The following is an 18467-nucleotide window of genomic DNA, read 5'->3' on the forward strand; positions in this document are numbered from 1 at the left end:
ATTATTACAAATAGTAAAACCAACAAGAATATGGTCCTTATTCACCAACATGTTCTCTACACTTAAGGGATTTACTCAAGAAAAATCACTGTTTGCAAATATAAAGCTAATTTTCAATGACCAATGCATGCTGCCAAATTAAAATTATAATATATCAATCTCTATGAAAGTGTTTATATTTGAATTGGTAAGTAGAAATGTAATGATGTATGATTCATGGTTCATTATGCTTGAATATATATAGAAACAAAATCAATAAAATTCTGTATTCTTTCAGTATTAAGACTGAACAAGTTGTCCCCACCTCTGCTCCACCTGTCCCCTGAGTTGTGTATTGGAGACATCTGCCAGGCTGTGCATATCTGACTGCTTGCGCATGGAGTCCAGCTGAAAGTACACACACATCCACAACTTAACCAGTCTATGCTTAAACCTTTAATTTTCAGTCTGGATGCAAAGTGAAAAAGACTATATACAACCAGCATAAAACCAAAACTGTTAAAGAATACTGGCCGTATTACCTCTTTAAAACTCTTTCAGTGTATTCTTTTATTTGATAAGTCAGAGAAGTGGTGTTCAGGCTAATTAAAATTTAGAGATTACTACTCTTTGTGACCAGTTAAAAATGTATTGTGCATAAGTAAGTAATACCATAGGGACATTAACAATGCCATGAATTTCTCTAAGTTAAATATCTCACTACCAATTAGCTGACACTCACCTTTAGCACCTAATGAACATTTACATAATAGTTTTCCTAATTCACACAAGTTAACCCTTTGCATGCTGGGAAATTTGTCATCTGCTAAAATGTTGTCTGCTGAATTTCTAAAATTAGCATTTTCTTCGATTTTTTTCAAAGAATACTATCAAAATAGCAAACAGTTTGGATCCTGATGAGACGCCACATTCTGTGGCGTCTCATCTGGATCCAAACTGTTTGCAAAGGCCTTCAAAATTCGGTTCCAGCACTGAAAGGGTTAAACACAGGTGGAGAGCATCCAGCTGAAAATACAGTCTTTGTTTCCCCACACAGAATTTAGCACTTTATAAATTTAAAATGATCACAAACATGATCTAGACACTGACTTGTACGCATGAATAATTTAATGAACCGATATGATGCATATAAGCCTCGGTCTGGTAAAATGGGGCTTAATGCCTAGTCTGCACAGACTAATCAGGAAAGACACTTTCTGCTGTCAAGGTATTTTATGTTAAAGCAGAAAGTGCTGTCCCTGATTATAAGCCTGTGCAGACAACATAGGCTAATCTGGGACAAAACTTTATGTCATTCATTAAGTCCAATTTTCCAATATTATATTATAGTTTTCATTAGAGTTAAAATTGATAATAATTTAAAGTATTAATACAGGAAACAATTAAACGAGCAGTATTGTACCGTATGCTTATAGAGTTTGTAAGCAGCAGTTTAAAGTGTGCTAGTCTTACTTATACCAAACTCTAGAACAGTTTGTGTATATTCACTTTCAGTAAATCCTGAAAATTAAATTAAATGCAAGATATTGACATTACCATTAATAGCATAGGTCAGTGCCATATGGAATTTTACGCGTTTGACAATACATCAGCACTTAAAATGTAATAATAGGAGAGGTGGATTCTTTAACTAAACTAAGTCATTCTGGTACAGTTAGCAATAACAAGTTATATGAAATGTTTATCAATGAGAGGGTGTCTGAATATATATCACATCAACATTTCTATGACATCAACATTTCTTTGACAGCAATTCAAGTGTAACCCTTAGTTATATCAATTACTTTATTAAACATACTATCAAATCATATGGAATTCTACTCTCCCTGGAATTCTACTCTCCCTTTATATCTCATATAAGAAAGATATGCCATACTAAGACATACACAGAGATAACTATTACATGTACATACAGGAAAAAACAAATTCCAATTATGATAATTAAGTATTTTGCTTTAAATAATGTTACTTTGATAAGTTATAAACCATAGTCTATTCTGTGCCATGACTGATGCATTCTAGATTCTCATTAACCCTTTCAGTGCTGGAACCGAATTTTGAAGGCTTTTGCTAACAGTTTGGATCCAGATGAGACGCCACAGAACGTGGCGTCTCATCAGGATCAAAACTGTTTGCTTTTCTGATAGTGTTCTTTGAAAAAAATCGAAGAAAATGCTAAATTTAGAAATTCAGCAGAAGACATTTTAGCAGACGACAACAGAGCTCCAGATAAGGGTCGTATTTTTGTAATTACAAATTATTTTCAAGTCCGTTACGATTTATTTTAAAATCTTGTCGTATTATTAATAATTACAAAATCAAGTTACGAATCTTATTTTTACATCGGTCCGTATCGATTTTTATTGAGTTCTTTTTGCGTATTAAAGATCTTTGCGGTGCTTATATAGAATGGTTTTCGGGTTTGTTTAACAAAGCGCATTTTTTCCAATAAAAGCGGCGTATACAGTCTATCTGTCAAAAAACAATGGCGGCGCCCAGAGAGCGTCCTAAAAAAACTGCAAAGCGTCCAAAAACACGCTTTTAACATATTGTATGCAAAGTGAGCCGAATTTAAATGTTAAGAAAGACATTATAGAAAAGATCTTTTACGATGTTGTATATTCAGTTGCCGACACAGTCGGAAAAGCTAAACAAAAACGCGACACGACGGGTCCAAACTTAAACACAAAAAAACATTAAACGAGTGGAAGGGACAAGTCCCGTGGCTAATCGTTGAAAAGATTGAAGGGGAGACCCGTTTTTATTGTGAAATATGTAAAAATTCATCTAAGGCATGCAATCTAAGCACAGTTTGGGCATATGAAGGTATTTGAAAAAAAAATTGTATAATACTGAAAAGACACTGTTGAACTCGTATAAATAAAGTTGCTAGTATGTTTATTTTGATTTTTTTTGCATGAAAATAACCATTATTATTTATTTTTAGGTCATTTAGAAAAAATAAGAATTATTTTCTAAAACTTAGTAGTAAGTTAAGAATAAAATTTCAGAGTTAAGAATTCTTTTTGAAAATCTGGTAGTAATTTAAGAATTTCACAAAACCTTATCTGGAGCTCTGCGACAAATTTCCCAGCATGCAAAGGGTTAAAACAAGTAAATGAGCTGTGCTCAAGGAAAATGGGACTTAATGCGTGTGCATAAAGTGCAATCCCAGATAAACCGGGGCAGTCTCCACAGGCTAATCTGGGACTACACTTTAGGCCTAGGCTAATCTGGGACTACAATTTAGGCCTTCACTGGATTTTAACATAGAAGATACTTTCTTTAAACACAAAATTCCATAACAACTGAAAGTATTGTCTCTGATGAGCCTGTGCATCTGCACAGGCTAATCTAGTACAACATCTTGTGTACATTCATCAAGCCACATTTTCCCAAAGTGCAGCCCAAGTGTATCAGATTATTAAAAGAATACAACATTACTTTAGTAAATAATCTAAACAATACTATATGGGCTAATCCCACTAGATGAAGTCATACTTAATTTCATTTGTTTTCAGAAAAAGGTCTTACTTTTGTGTGGTTATGAAATTACATTGCTACATTTTACAATATAAAAAAAGAACTATTTTAGATAGAAATGTTTCATCATGAGTGCTTAATATCAACTATTTTCAAGTGACCATGCACATTTCTGCACACTTCAGTCCAGCTAAGTCTCATAAGGCAAACTACTGTTTAGTCTCTTTATATGTCACACTATTACCCACTGTGCAGAAACAGATTTATATATGAAAGAAAACAAGAAAACACCAATAAATAAAAAAGAATCCATTAGAGTCTCACATTTCATAGCATATTAAATTTTGTAAGTTAATCAAATATTTCTATGGTCATGCAAGGTTTTCATCACTTATCAATTGCCATTAAAATTATTCATTTCAAAACATTAAACAAGAGCAGCGCATAACGGGTGCCACGCTCGGCTGCAAAAGCTTGTCAGATTTTTTTTTTTTTAGAGGTCACAGTGACCTTGACCTTTGACCTAGTGACCCAAAATGGGTGTGGCATAGAACCCATCAAGGTGCATCTACATATGAAGTTTCAAAGTTGTAGGTGGAAGCGCTTTGATTTAAGAGAGAATGTTAAGGTTTATGTTTAAGTTTTATATTAGAGGTCACAGTGACCTTGACCTTTGACCTAGTGACCCAAAAATGGGTGTGGCGTGTAGAACTCATGAAGGTGCATCTACATATGAAGTTTCAAAGTTGTAGGTGGAAGCACTTTGATTTTACAGCCTATGTTAAAGTTTGATATTAGAGGTCACAGTGACCTTGACCTTTGACCTATTGACCGAAAATTGGGTGTGGCGTGTAGAACTCATCAAGGTGCATGTACATATGAAGTTTCAAAGTCGTAGGTGGAAGCACTTTGATTTTAGGGCCAATGTTAAGGTTCTAGCACGACACCTACGAAGGACGGCGGACGACGAGCTGGCTATGACAATAGCTCGGGTTTTCTCCGAAAACAGCCTCGCTAAAAATAGTGCGTTTTTTTAAGAATTGTTATTGATTTAATTATAAAGGAGCCAGCCAAACTCATTAGTTTTAAATATATTGCTTGTTTTAGATGATAAAGGCATCCCCAATATATGTAGATAATTGCAAGTTACATACAATTTATCTTATCGATTCATGTCAAAGGCTTTTCATTTTTGAATGATCAGACTTTGACTAAAAAACTTTCACAATCTCACTTTGAAAATAAATTGTGGAATAGAGTGCAGCAGATTGTAACATTTATAACCATCACCAAAATTCTACTAAAACCATCAACAGTCACAGTATTAAGTATATTTATAATATACATGTGTATTTATAATGCACCTTTTTAAGTGTATCCTCCATTTATTTATTTATTATATTTGTACACATGGTGATTCCGGTAAGAGAGCAATAGGATAAACATAAATGATCAAGACATGTGTCTATACGGCACACTTGTCCCCACATTTCACTTATGTTTTTAAATGACGATGAGACAATGCATCAAAATTCAGCACATGTCAAACACAAGCGGTTTATTGCCAAATTTGACTTTTGACCACTAAGTGTGACCTTGACCTTTGAGGTAATGAGACAGGTGTTACATGCCACACTCAGGCTCCTACTGCTGGTCATTTGTGGTACTTAATCTTAAAATTGAATGATGAATGAAACAAGAGGGCCATGATGGCCCTGCATCGCTCCACTGTTTTTTCTTTGCGAAAAAAACGTGTAATGCGCATGGGTTGAAATGTACTCAAGCATATTGTGACTTTCTCTTTCTATCCCTCGTCCCACTGGGCGCTTAAAGTTGGAAGGATGAGCATTTTATATATGGAAAAAGTTACTACCGTGTTAACTAAACAGACAAAAAAGCCTGGGAATTGTTGCACAGGTCCTTTGCTTATAACGTAGGTACATTTATCTCTCCAAAATATATTGTCGTTCTTTCTATTTCACATATTTTTATGATGCTGAAGATCAAATCTACGCATTTGATTTGAAACAGATTCACAAGACCCATAGGAATCAAAATTCCTTAACCCTTTACCAAACAACACATTTTGGACTTTCCCAATTTGAAAGAGGTTGCAGACGTCAATTGAATTAAAATGGAATATGAAGGAAATGATCAGGTAGGGTAGAAATAATTGTGATAAAAGGAGAAATTGCTCATCAACCCACACATTCCTTAGACCAACAGGCCTGAGAATATTATGATAATCTAAAGATTATTTCTTTATATTTATAAATAATTTAATTAAGTAATACATTTGACTTCTAAGATCAATTCATAACTAATATCAAGAAAATTATAAAATGGTCAGAAATATATATGGATTGTTGAGCAATTGACAATCATTTCAACAATTCATGATCAGTCACGATTCACAAATGGAACAATGAATCATTAGTCATTAAAAAGCAGCATATACGATAGTTAAGACATTGCACTTCATTAATTTCAACACCGTCTCTTCGATACAAAGTTTGAGTTTACCGTGCAGTATCATATATTGACTTTCCTTGAAATAATTATGTTCATGGAAGCTGTGTTTTCAAAATCAATAATATATTATTAAACTGGTTTTAACACTATAAAAAAGACATGAAATTAACATGTCATCCAAAATATTTTCATCCGGATATATGGTCACTTTCGACATATTTAAATAAAACCCGACTTTTTTCAGTTTATAAGAAAAACTTTCATAACACATGTTCTTACTTCAATGCCTTTGTAAGCAGTCACCATCTGACCTAAAATGGCACTAAATGACAGGGTTTTATCTCATGTTTACAAGATGTTGATGTTGTTGTAGGTCACAGCCAAACAGCCGCAGTAATCTCCACTTGTAAACGTCATATGTTCAGTCTTGTGACCCCCGGGGCCGGGTCAAATTTGAGCCCAGGGGAATAATTTGAACAAATTTGATAGAGGACAATAAGATATCACTACATACCAAATTTAGTAGCCCTAAGCTCTATAATTAAGAACAAGAAGATTTTTAAAGTTTGCACAAAAAAGGCCTTATTTAAGCATAATTTATGTTCATTTTTGTGACCCCTGGGACAAGGTCAAATTTGTTCCTAGGGGCATAATTTGAACAAACTAAGTAGAGAACTATTAGAAGTCACTACCTACCAAATTTGGTAGAAATAGGCCCAATGGTTATGGACAAGAAGATTTTTATAGTTTGCACAAAATGGGCCCGATATAAGCATATGTTCAATTTTGTGACCCCTGGGGAACGGTCAAATTTGATCCCAGGGGCTTAATTTGAACAAACTTGGTAGAGTACTATAAGATGTTAGTACATACCAAATTTGGTAGCCCTATGCCATACGGTTATGGACAAGAAGATTTTTAAAGTTTGCACAACATAGGCCTTATATAAGCAAATTTTTGATTTTTTGACCCCCCAGGGCAGGGTCAAATTTGACCCCAGGGGCATAATTTGAACAAACTTGGTAAAGGACTATAAGATGTCACTACATACCAAATTTGGTAGCCCTTGGCCCAATGGTTATGGACAAGAAGATTTTTAAAGTTTTCACAAAATAGGCCTTATATAAGCAAATGTTCAATTTTTTGACCCCCCGGGGCAGGGTCAAATTTGACCCCAGGGGCATAATTTGAACAAACTTGGTAGAGGACTATAAGATGTCACTACATACCAAATTTGGTAGCCCTTGGCCCAATGGTTATGGACAAGAAGATTTTTAAAGTTTTCACAAAATAGGCCTTATATAAGCAAATGTTCAATTTTTTTACCCCCCGGGGCAGGGTCAAATTTGACCCCAGGGGCATAATTTGAACAAACTTGATATAGGACTATAAGATGTCACTACATACAAAATTTGGTAGCCCTAGGCCCAATGGTTATGGACAAGAAGATTTTTAAAGTTTGCACAAAATAGGCCTTATATAAGCAAATTTTCAATTTTTTAAACCCCTGGGGCAGGGTCAAATTTGACCCCAGGGGCATAATTTGAACAAACTTGGTAGAGGACTATAAGATGTCACTATATAGCAAATTTGGTAGCCCTATTCCAATTGGTTATTGACAAGAAGATTTTTAAAGTTTGCACAAAATAGGCCTTATATAAGCAAATTTTCAATTTTTTAACCCCCCGGGGCAGGGTCAAATTTAACCCCAGGGGCATAATTTGAACAAACTTGGTAGAGGACTATAAGATGTCACTACATGGCAAATTTGGTAGCCTTAGACCCAATGGTAATGGACAAGAAGATTTTTAAAGTTTGCAGAAAATAGGCCTTACATAAGCAAATTTTCAATTTTTTAACCCCCCGGGACAGGGTCAAATTTGACCCCAGGGGCATAATTTGAACAAACTTGGTAGAGGACAATAAGATGTCACTACATACCAAATTTGGTAGCCCTATGCCATACGGTTATGGACAAGAAGATTTTTAAAGTTTGCACAAAATAGGCCTTATATAAGCAAATTTTCAATGTTTTGACCCCCCGGGGCAGGGTCAAATTTAACCCCAGGGGCATAATTTGAACAAACTTTGTAGAGGACTATAAGATGTCACTACATAGCAAATTTGGTAGCCCTAGGCCCAATGGTTACGGACAAGAAGATTTTTAAAGTTTGCACAAAAAAGGCCTTATATAAGCAAATTTTCAATTTTTTGACCCCCCGGGGCAGGGTCAAATTTGACCCCAGGGGCATAATTTGAACAAACTTGCTAGAGGACAATAAGATGTCACTACATACCAAATTTGGTAGCCCTATGCCATACGGTTATGGACAAGAAGATTTTTAAAGTTTGCACAAAATAGGCTTTATATAAGCAAATTTTCAATGTTTTGACCCCCCGGGGCAGGGTCAAATTTAACCCCAGGGGCATTATTTGAACAAACTTGGTAGAGGACTATAGGATGTCACTACATAGCAAATTTGGTAGCCCTAGGCCCAATGGTAACGGACAAGAAGATTTTTAAAGTTTGCACAAAATAGGCCTTATATAAGCAAATTTTCAATTTTTTGACCCCCCCGGGGCAGGGTCAAATTTGACCCCAGGGGCATAATTTGAACAAACTTGGTAGAGGACTATAAGATGTCACTACATACCAAATTTGGTAGCCCTTGGCCCAATGGTTATGGACAAGAAGATTTTTAAAGTTTGCACAAAATAGGCCTTATATAAGCAATGTTCAATTTTTTTACCCCCCGGGGCAGGGTCAAATTTGACCCCAGGGGCATAATTTGAACAAACTTGATATAGGACTATAAGATGTCACTACATACAAAATTTGGTAGCCCTAGGCCCAATGGTTATGGACAAGAAGATTTTTAAAGTTTGCACAAAATAGGCCTTATATAAGCAAATTTTCAATTTTTTAAACCCCCGGGGCAGGGTCAAATTTGACCCCAGGGGCATAATTTGAACAAACTTGGTAGAGGACTATAAGATGTCACTATATAGCAAATTTGGTAGCCCTATTCCAATTGGTTATTGACAAGAAGATTTTTAAAGTTTGCACAAAATAGGCCTTATATAAGCAAATTTTCAATTTTTTAACCCCCCGGGGCAGGGTCAAATTTAACCCCAGGGGCATAATTTGAACAAACTTGGTAGAGGACTATAAGATGTCACTACATGGCAAATTTGGTAGCCTTAGACCCAATGGTAATGGACAAGAAGATTTTTAAAGTTTGCAGAAAATAGGCCTTACGTAAGCAAATTTTCAATTTTTTAACCCCCCGGGACAGGGTCAAATTTGACCCCAGGGGCATAATTTGAACAAACTTGGTAGAGGACAATAAGATGTCACTACATACCAAATTTGGTAGCCCTATTCCAATTCGTTATTGACAAGAAGATTTTTAAAGTTTGCACAAAATAGGCCTTATATAAGCAAATTTTCAATTTTTTAACCCCCCGGGGCAGGGTCAAATTTAACCCCAGGGGCATAATTTGAACAAACATGGTAGAGGACTATAAGATGTCACTACATGGCAAATTTGGTAGCCTTAGACCCAATGGTAATGGACAAGAAGATTTTTAAAGTTTGCAGAAAATAGGCCTTACATAAGCAAATTTTCAATTTTTTAACCCCCCGGGACAGGGTCAAATTTGACCCCAGGGGCATAATTTGAACAAACTTGGTAGAGGACTATAAGATGTCACTATATAGCAAATTTGGTAGCCCTATTCCAATTCGTTATTGACAAGAAGATTTTTAAAGTTTGCACAAAATAGGCCTTATATAAGCAAATTTTCAATTTTTTAACCCCCCGGGGCAGGGTCAAATTTAACCCCAGGGGCATAATTTGAACAAACATGGTAGAGGACTATAAGATGTCACTACATGGCAAATTTGGTAGCCCTAGACCCAATGGTAATGGACAAGAAGATTTTTAAAGTTTGCACAAAATAGGCCTTACATAAGCAAATTTTCAATTTTTTAACCCCCCGGGGCAGGGTCAAATTTGACCCCAGGGGCATAATTTGAACAAACTTGGTAGAGGACAATAAGATGTCACTACATACCAAATTTGGTAGCCCTATGCCATACGGTTATGGACAAGAAGATTTTTAAAGTTTGCACAAAATAGGCCTTATATAAGCAAATTTTCAATGTTTTGACCCCCCGGGGCAGGGTCAAATTTTACCCCAGGGGCATAATTTGAACAAACTTGGTAGAGGACTATAAGATGTCACTATATACCAAATTTGGTAGCCCTAGGCCCAATGGTTACGGACAAGAAGATTTTTAAAGTTTGCACAAAATAGGCCTTATATAAGCAAATTTTCAATTTTTTGACCCCAGGGGCATAATTTGAACAAACTTGGTAGAGGACAATAAGATGTCACTACATACCAAATTTGGTAGCCCTATGCGATACGGTTATGGACAAGAAGATTTTTAAAGTTTGCACAAAATAGGCCTTATATAAGCAAATTTTCAATGTTTTGACCCCCCGGGGCAGGGTCAAATTTAACCCCAGGGGCATTATTTGAACAAACTTGGTAGAGGACTATAAGATGTCACTACATAGCAAATTTGGTAGCCCTAGGCCCAATGGTTACGGACAAGAAGATTTTTAAAGTTTGCACAAAATAGGCCTTATATAAGCAAATTTTCAATTTTTTGACCCCCCGGGGCAGGGTCAAATTTGACCCCAGGGGCATAATTTGAACAAACTTGGTAGAGGACTATAAGATGTCAATACATACCAAATTTGGTAGCCCTAGGCCTTATGGTTATGGACAAGAAGATTTATAAAGTTTGCACAAAATAGGCTTTATATAAGCAAATTTTCAATTTTTTGAATCCCCGGGGCAGGGTCAAATTTGACCCCAGGGGCATAATTTGAACAAATTTGAAAGAGGTTCACCACAGGAACATTCCTGAGAAATTTCATCAGATTTGGACCAGTAGTTTAGGAGAAGAAGATGTTTAAAGAAAAAGTTAACGCACGCACGCACGGACGCACACACGACGGACACAGGACCATGACATAAGCCCCGCTGGCCTTTGGCCAGTGGAGCTAAAAATTAGGAAAAAACATTTTTTAGCTTAATTTGACATTCGTCCTCTAAGTTTGACCACGACCTCTGAGGTAGGGAGACAGGATTTACACACAAAATGCCATGTCCTAAAAGTAAGTGGTAAGTTATCTTTAATAGCATGATGAATGACAAAAGTTACTGTCTGCATATAGAGAATACTAGGTTAGCGTTGAATACAGAGAAGTTTATGTTGCGAGGCTTAGAACGCCGGAAGCGCGAGCCTTGGCGAGCGCTTTCGGTGTTCGAGCCGAGCAACATAAACTTCTCTGTATTCAACGCTAATCCTAGTATTCTATTTATCCCATTTGATTTTTTCAACGTGACATTTAACATAAATAGATCTAATAACCTTAACAATAATTTTAATTCAGTCATAAAAGCGCTTAAAATCTAACAAATGTAACCATGCGTAGTGATATACATGTATTTGTTCTGGTACGCAAAATAGTCTTTAAAAAATTCACACACAAACTGTAAAACAAGTAAAAAATATCACCATATGCCTACATTCAATTTTACGCAGTATGCGAATTTTAACACATTACGACCGCGAAAAGAAGATTTTACTTTACTATAATTCATTTTATTTTCGAAAGAAAATGATCAAATCCAATATGGCGGCGATTGCTCCTGACAAAATGCTGTCGATGTCAACATACATGTACACCATCGACGACCTAGTTCTGGCTACCATAACTTTATGTCGCTTTTTATGATTTTTGACTGGCGCGACTTTGTACAGGTCTTTCAATACTAAATAAACTGTACGCTGAAGTTTCTTTAGCTATCGAAGACCTTGACAATTTTGACGAGTAAACAGACAATTGCAGCGACTGACACTTTATTTGACAAAATATGCAGGGCAATACGTTTTCCGACTTCGGACGAATTTAAGGACGCGCAGAACGTGTTTTTTATAAAATGTTATGGGTATGCCGTGTGTGATCCGATGCATCAATGGCGCCCATGTTAAAATCATTTCCCCGAGAACAGGGAACGACAAAAGTACAAACAAAAATCAAAACACGTAAGAACTAGTATCTTACCTTTAATTATCCTTTAAAATCCATCTAATAATCCATTTAACTCAATAATTGACGATTTTGCATCTAGGGTCTTTAATAATTATTTTAGCATAGTTAAATAAAGACTCTTATGCCATTCTATCACTTTATTCAAATGAGTTTATGAACGAGATAAACTTTCTTCTTCGTCACACGCTACGTCATGTACTCTACATTACTGCTGTTCAAATGAACCGGAGCAGTTTATCTAATAATAGCCGTTGGTAAACTCGGTTGCATTTGCAGATTTCTGCATACAAACATAATTATGTTTAAACTTGCACAATGTTTTATTTATCTATGGTAAATGCCCTTATTGTACGAGAAAATAATTTAATATATAAATACACAAAGAATGGAAAACATTCCAGTACACAACAGATAAATAAGTAGAAAATACCCGTGTACAAAATGGGACGTTCCCAATTCCAGTGTGGTGCTATTTTTACCATCTTATACTTTACACAGCTCTATGCCTAACGTGAATTAAATAGGAAAGCAAACATAGCAGATTATTCATGAACTGTGCGATATGTGTATGGCTTGTTGTACATTCTTAATATTTAAGTTAAATGTCAAAAGTATATGCTTTGGTTATAAGCAATGCACATTACACGAAATAAGGAAAATGTGATCAATTGACAATTCAGATATGTCGACATACAGTACATGTAGAAAAAATGTGAAATAAGTCGCGTTTATAATAAATCGTCAAAAAAATGAGGAAAATGACGCAACAAGTATGCCATTTTATGACGCCATCAATCAGCTGATTCATTATACGGATGGCGAAAAATTATGTCATATGACTAGTTTTAAAGGTTGAAGGTCGTATAATTTTGAAGCTTAAGTTTTGTCGACTTTGTTATAAATAAAAAAATAACAAAACAAAAATCGTGTAATTTCATATTTTATTTCAACATTTCTTTTGGTGAATATGTCAGATATATGTTTTTCTGCAAAATGTGCACATTTTCTTCTAATGGGTGACCTTAAAATTCGATCAATGAACCAAACAATATCGACCTAATTTTAGCGCATATCGCATGACGTCATTTAAAAAGTAGTCCGTGCACGCGACAGGTATATTCCACAGTGTTGAATACAAGCAAGTATATCCCACAACGTGTTATACCGTCAATGTCGCTGTGAAAATGGGATAAATGCTTATTTATGGCCAAATTTTAGAGGTAACAAGACAAGTGCAATATTTGTCACATCTTATGATTTGTGCCAAAATATTTTAAAATCCATCAATGTATGGCAAAGGTATGGCTGAGACAGAAATTTTGAAGCTGCGTTATGGCAAATTTTGACTTTTGACATCTAAGGGTCAACTTTGAGGTAGATGGATGGTTGTGGCACACCAAATATCGTCTTCTCATTGTTGACATTTGTAAAAAGTAATTTTTAAATAGCATGATGAATGACAAAATAACTGTCCAAACAAGCTCTTTTATTGCCAAATTTCAAATATGAACTCATTGGTGTGGCCTTGACTTTTAAGTATGGAACGGAGATCAGTTTTCCAAGACATGTATTTCTTTGATTGATTGCACTTGTGAGAAGTTATTTCAAACTCAATTAATATATGGCAAAATTATGGTGGAGAAAGGAATGCCAAATTTTACCTATAACCATTAATTATGACCATAAACTTTGAGATTGCTAGAAAGGTGCTACATGCAACTTGTTGCATTATCACAGTGAAAATTTGGGCAAAGTTCTTTCAAAATCCATATGGAAAGTTATGGCTGAGACAGAAAATATCACATGTATGTTCAGTCCCTTTCTGGGCCTAAAATTAATCGAACCTCAAATAACAATACCATGCAAATGATATGCATGCCAAATATGAAGTTGCTATCTTCAATATTGTAAAAGTTATTGATTAAATGTTAAAGTTGGGGCAAACAAACAAACAAACAAATTAACGGACAGAGCAAAAACAATATGTCCCCCACTATAGTGGTGGGGGACATAAAAATATGGCCTCTTAAGCTAAAAGTTGCTGATGCGCACAAAACACCTCGCACCAGACTAAGACGGGCACTTGACATTGAGTGATCACAAGAGCTCACCTTTAGTGCTTCATGCTTAGGTGAGCTAAAAAGTGTGTTGAGTTGTTTCCTTTTAAATGCCTTCTTTAAATCCAGACCTCTATAAATTGAGAAAAAAACACAAAACTAAAAAAGCACCCATGTGTTGGTAGAACTTACATCTCTCAGCTTGTATCATGGAACAATATTAAAACAAATACATTTAAAGAATCAAATTCAAACATCATTTACATTTAATATGTCTAATCATAGAGTGAGAGTTGTATGCATATGCACAATGACAATTTTATTCATTGACATTTTTTTTTCAAAAATGCTTCGTTAAGCATTCTAATTTAAACACTAAACAAGACTTGAATCAATAAGGAATGGATGTCTCCATATTCCACTTATGTCTCAAATCAGTTCATGTCACAAACAAGCTATTTATAACAAACTTGATTTCTGTTACCTTGACTCTTGAAGAAATGAAATAAATGATACACAAAAAAATCAGTCTCTTCATGTGGTCATTTGAGGTACCTACTTTTTAATTACTGATGAAAAGCAAAGTTGGAGACAGTAAAAGCTGTTTTATGTCCTAAATTGTCCTTTGACCTCTAAAATTTAACTTGAGCTTGGTTTTAGGAAGACAGATGTTAAATGCCGCAAATTGTCTTGATGATTTGCATTTTTGCCAAATTATTTTTAAAAACATTACTTATGGCAAAGTTATGGTTGTGACAGTAATTGTCTTGCTGTTTTATGGGCAAAGTTTACATTAACCTCCTTGAACTTTTATATAATGTGTTTCACCTGTCTTCTTACAATGGTGGATATTTGTGGCAGGTTAATTTAAAATCCATCCATACATATGTATATGGCAATGCTATGGCTGAGACAGGAAAGATTGACAAATTATATAGAGGACAGTGCAACTGCTTTATGAGACTTTTGAAGGGCGGCATAAAAGTAAGCTGAAGACGTGAAAAGTATCACAGAGTGTTAACTGCATTAAATCATAATGAACAAAACTGGAATAGGGACAGGATTGTGATAACCTTAAATATAAACAAAGCAGTTTTTTTTTTAAACTCTCATCATACAATACTCACATGTGTTCTATTCTCCTCCTCCAGTTTTCGTGCCCGGTTTCTCACTTCAGTGATCATGTTTGAGAACTCAGCCTGCTGATTATCTACCTTGTTCCTCAGGGTACGTAACTCTTCCGACAGAGCATACGTAATCTGCTCTAGCTGACTGCGTGCTGATTTGTTCTCACTCAACTCTGATTTGAGTTCCTGAAGTCTTTAAATAATTTTCTCTTTAAAACACATAGTCATCTCGCAGTTGTGTTTCAGGCAAGTGTTGTTTTTTCCACAATTAAGAAATTGGAGTGGGTGCCTTCGGATTGGGAAACATTTCAGTGTTTTGACTAAAATTGGGAAATTAAAGTTTTTGTTGATGTTCTTTTTCTTACAAATGCTTCAAAATTGTGAATATAAGTGTTTTCAATATTATATTTAGTAAGGTTCAACTTAAAAATCTGAATGAGAACTTCATTTTGAGATCTTAAAAAAAAAAAAAAATGGGGGGGGGAGGGGGTTGGGGGGAAGGGAAACATTCTATTGGTTATTTTTAGGTCCTGTTTGGGATAAGTATATACATTTTTCCATTCGGAATGGGGCAAAATACCGGCCCTGAACACCAAAAACACTGCAGGCTAAAGACATCAATTTAAATTATATTGATCAACAAGCTGCCGCCAGTTTTCCTGCAAAATTTAATTAAAACCTTAACATTAATACACATGTGTCACAGAAACTGATACTCCAGCGACTCCTGTTGGGAATCAGTCAAATCTACATATTTAACATTGGCCAAAAATGTTACACTGGCCAAAAAGACAAAGGGCAATAATTCAGCAAAAACTGGTTGCAGCCAGAATTCCTTTCATAATAACCATCTCCACATTAAGGTCTGATAGCTGCACAAGTTTGAGCAAAAAACATTAATCAGCTAGAGGAGCTGAAAACACAATACTATGGGACTATTCATTCTATAGTGGAGAAACAGACAAAGGGCCAAATTTCTGCAAAAACTTGTTACAGCCGAAAGTCAATTTTCTAAATTCCTCTATGTATAAAGGGCATTTTACTGTGAAACTTTAAGTGAGATGCGCCGAGTAGTTAAAAAAGATCTGAAAACACAACATTTTAGGACTATATATTCTTAAGTGCAAAAACAGACATAAGGCCATAATTCTGCCAAAACATGTTGCAGCCAACATTTCTTTCTCTTAGAACATCTACACATTAAGTTCATCCAACTGAGAAAGTTTGAGAGCAATCCACCCAGTAGTTAAAAAGGAATTGAAAACACAAGCTTTGGGACTTAAAACAGACTGATGGACCCACAAATTGACAAGTGGGATTCTTAATGTCTTCCACCCTCTGTGGGATCATAAAAACTATTTGGGAGCATAACATTAAATATTAATATGTGTCTTGTTCTGAGAAAACGGGGCTAAATGCATGTGCGTGAGGTGTCATCCCAGATTAGCCTGTGCAGTCTGCACAGGCTAATCAGGGACGACACTTTCCGCTTTCATTGTATTTTTTGTTTAAAGGAAGTCCCTTTTACTGAAAATCTAGTTTAAGCGGAAAGTGTCATCCCTGATTAGCCTGTGCAGACTGCACAGGCTAATCTGGGACGACAGTTTGCGCACATGCATTATGCCCAGTAACCTACTTTATGGACTGGGCATCTCTTCGTTGTTGAATTTCCTGCTGACTGACCACCACAGACTTTTCTACAAGTTTAGTATGACTAAATAAAGTGTTCAAAGATGCTTTTTCATCCTCAATTTTGTCCTCAGTCTCCTTAATCCTGACACTGAGTTGAGTGATGAGCTCGTTACTGATGCGTATTGCTTCTGAGAGCTGTTGCCTTGACTCTCGTTCTTCTCTGAACACGTCGTCACTCTTTCGTGCAGTGTTCCGCAGATCACTCTGTAAACGTAACACTTCCTCTAGTAGAGCCCTGTTGGATTTTTCAGAGACAGACAGTCTCATTTCTAGTTGCCGAATGCGTTCTTCTGTGTCTAAATCCATGTTTTCCTTGTAGTTGCTGCGCGGGCTAGCCTTGCGGGTCCGTAATGGCACCAGCTGGTTGTCGACGGGAGACCGTGGGCTCTCTTTACCGATACCAGGCAGCTGTTCATACCTCGAGGGAAACTGGTTCTGTCCTGGAGGCCTGCAATTATAACATGGCACGATTATAGCTTATTTTTATAGTGAACAGGTCTACTGAACTTAAATGATCCACACTCTAAGAAAACAGGGCTAAATGCATGTGAGTAATGTAACGGATGACACTATTCGCCTCTATGGCATATTTGGGTTAAAGGAAGTCTTTTCTAAACAAACATTCAGTCTAGGTGGAAAGTGTCGCGCCTGATTAGTATGTACAGACTGCACAGGCTAGTCTAGCAGTAGTTGTTTTTTCGCGCAAGCAACTGCGTGCTACAGCATTCTGGTCTATGAGTCCTGACATTATTACAATAACAAGATATAAAATTGTAACCAACTTTTTTGACTAAGAAAATTACTTGCAAATTTTCGGAATAGCTTCAACAAATCATGTGTGGTTTAAAATAATAATAATTTCAAAAGGACAAAACAAGAAGATCAGTTCTTGTAATACAATACAGCCTCATTTAAGAGCTTTAATACAGTATAGAAAGGCTTGTTATAAAAAGTTATTGCTTTTCAGAACATCTAAACTCAGGTGCCTGCAAAAAATCATTATTGATTGATCCTATCATCTACCGTGCAGCATCAAAAGCCTGATAAATACATTGGCACGTCCAATGCTTTTGACCATCAATATTACAAGGGATATAACCTACCCTAAATGATCAATTAGAAGTGGAAGCTGAGCAGACTGTGAGACATTATACTTGAGTAACTAACCTTTGTAAGAAACTGTCAATAAATCAAAACATTCAAGCACTCTCTTAAAATAAGGAGTCAAACAAGAGGGCCAAAGGCCCAAAGACGCTCATCTGAGACACCAAGGAACTTAACTGCTCTGAGCCGGTAGTGGTCACACGGTTCACAATAGAATTATGATAGGTATACTGCCAACACCTGGCAGCTATTTATGTTTAAATTGTAATTTTCTGAGCAAGTTTCACAATGAGTGGGTCATAACTGAGACTTGTAATTAATTTAATTGTCTCATGAAAGTTTTGTTTTTTTAATTTACTTGTCCCATAAGTTCCTATTCAAATAAATACAGTAAAATG

General features: G+C 35.8%; 1 protein-coding gene across 5 annotated transcripts in view; it reads right to left on the bottom strand.

Moving 5' to 3' along the window:
• LOC127866652 (ninein-like) overlaps positions 1-18467 on the bottom strand; it is a 64359-nt gene that overhangs the window by 26594 nt on the left and 19298 nt on the right. For all 5 annotated transcript variants that reach the window (XM_052407362.1, XM_052407361.1, XM_052407358.1 and 2 more), the window contains 3 exons: positions 16910-17413; positions 15274-15466; positions 305-387 (listed from right to left, as the gene is read on the bottom strand). In XM_052407362.1, the coding sequence (XP_052263322.1) occupies positions 305-387; positions 15274-15466; positions 16910-17413 (780 nt within the window). The remainder of the gene's footprint in view (positions 1-304; positions 388-15273; positions 15467-16909; positions 17414-18467) is intronic.

This window comes from Dreissena polymorpha, chromosome 2 (genome assembly GCF_020536995.1).
Source record: "Dreissena polymorpha isolate Duluth1 chromosome 2, UMN_Dpol_1.0, whole genome shotgun sequence".
NCBI lineage: Eukaryota > Metazoa > Mollusca > Bivalvia > Myida > Dreissenidae > Dreissena > Dreissena polymorpha.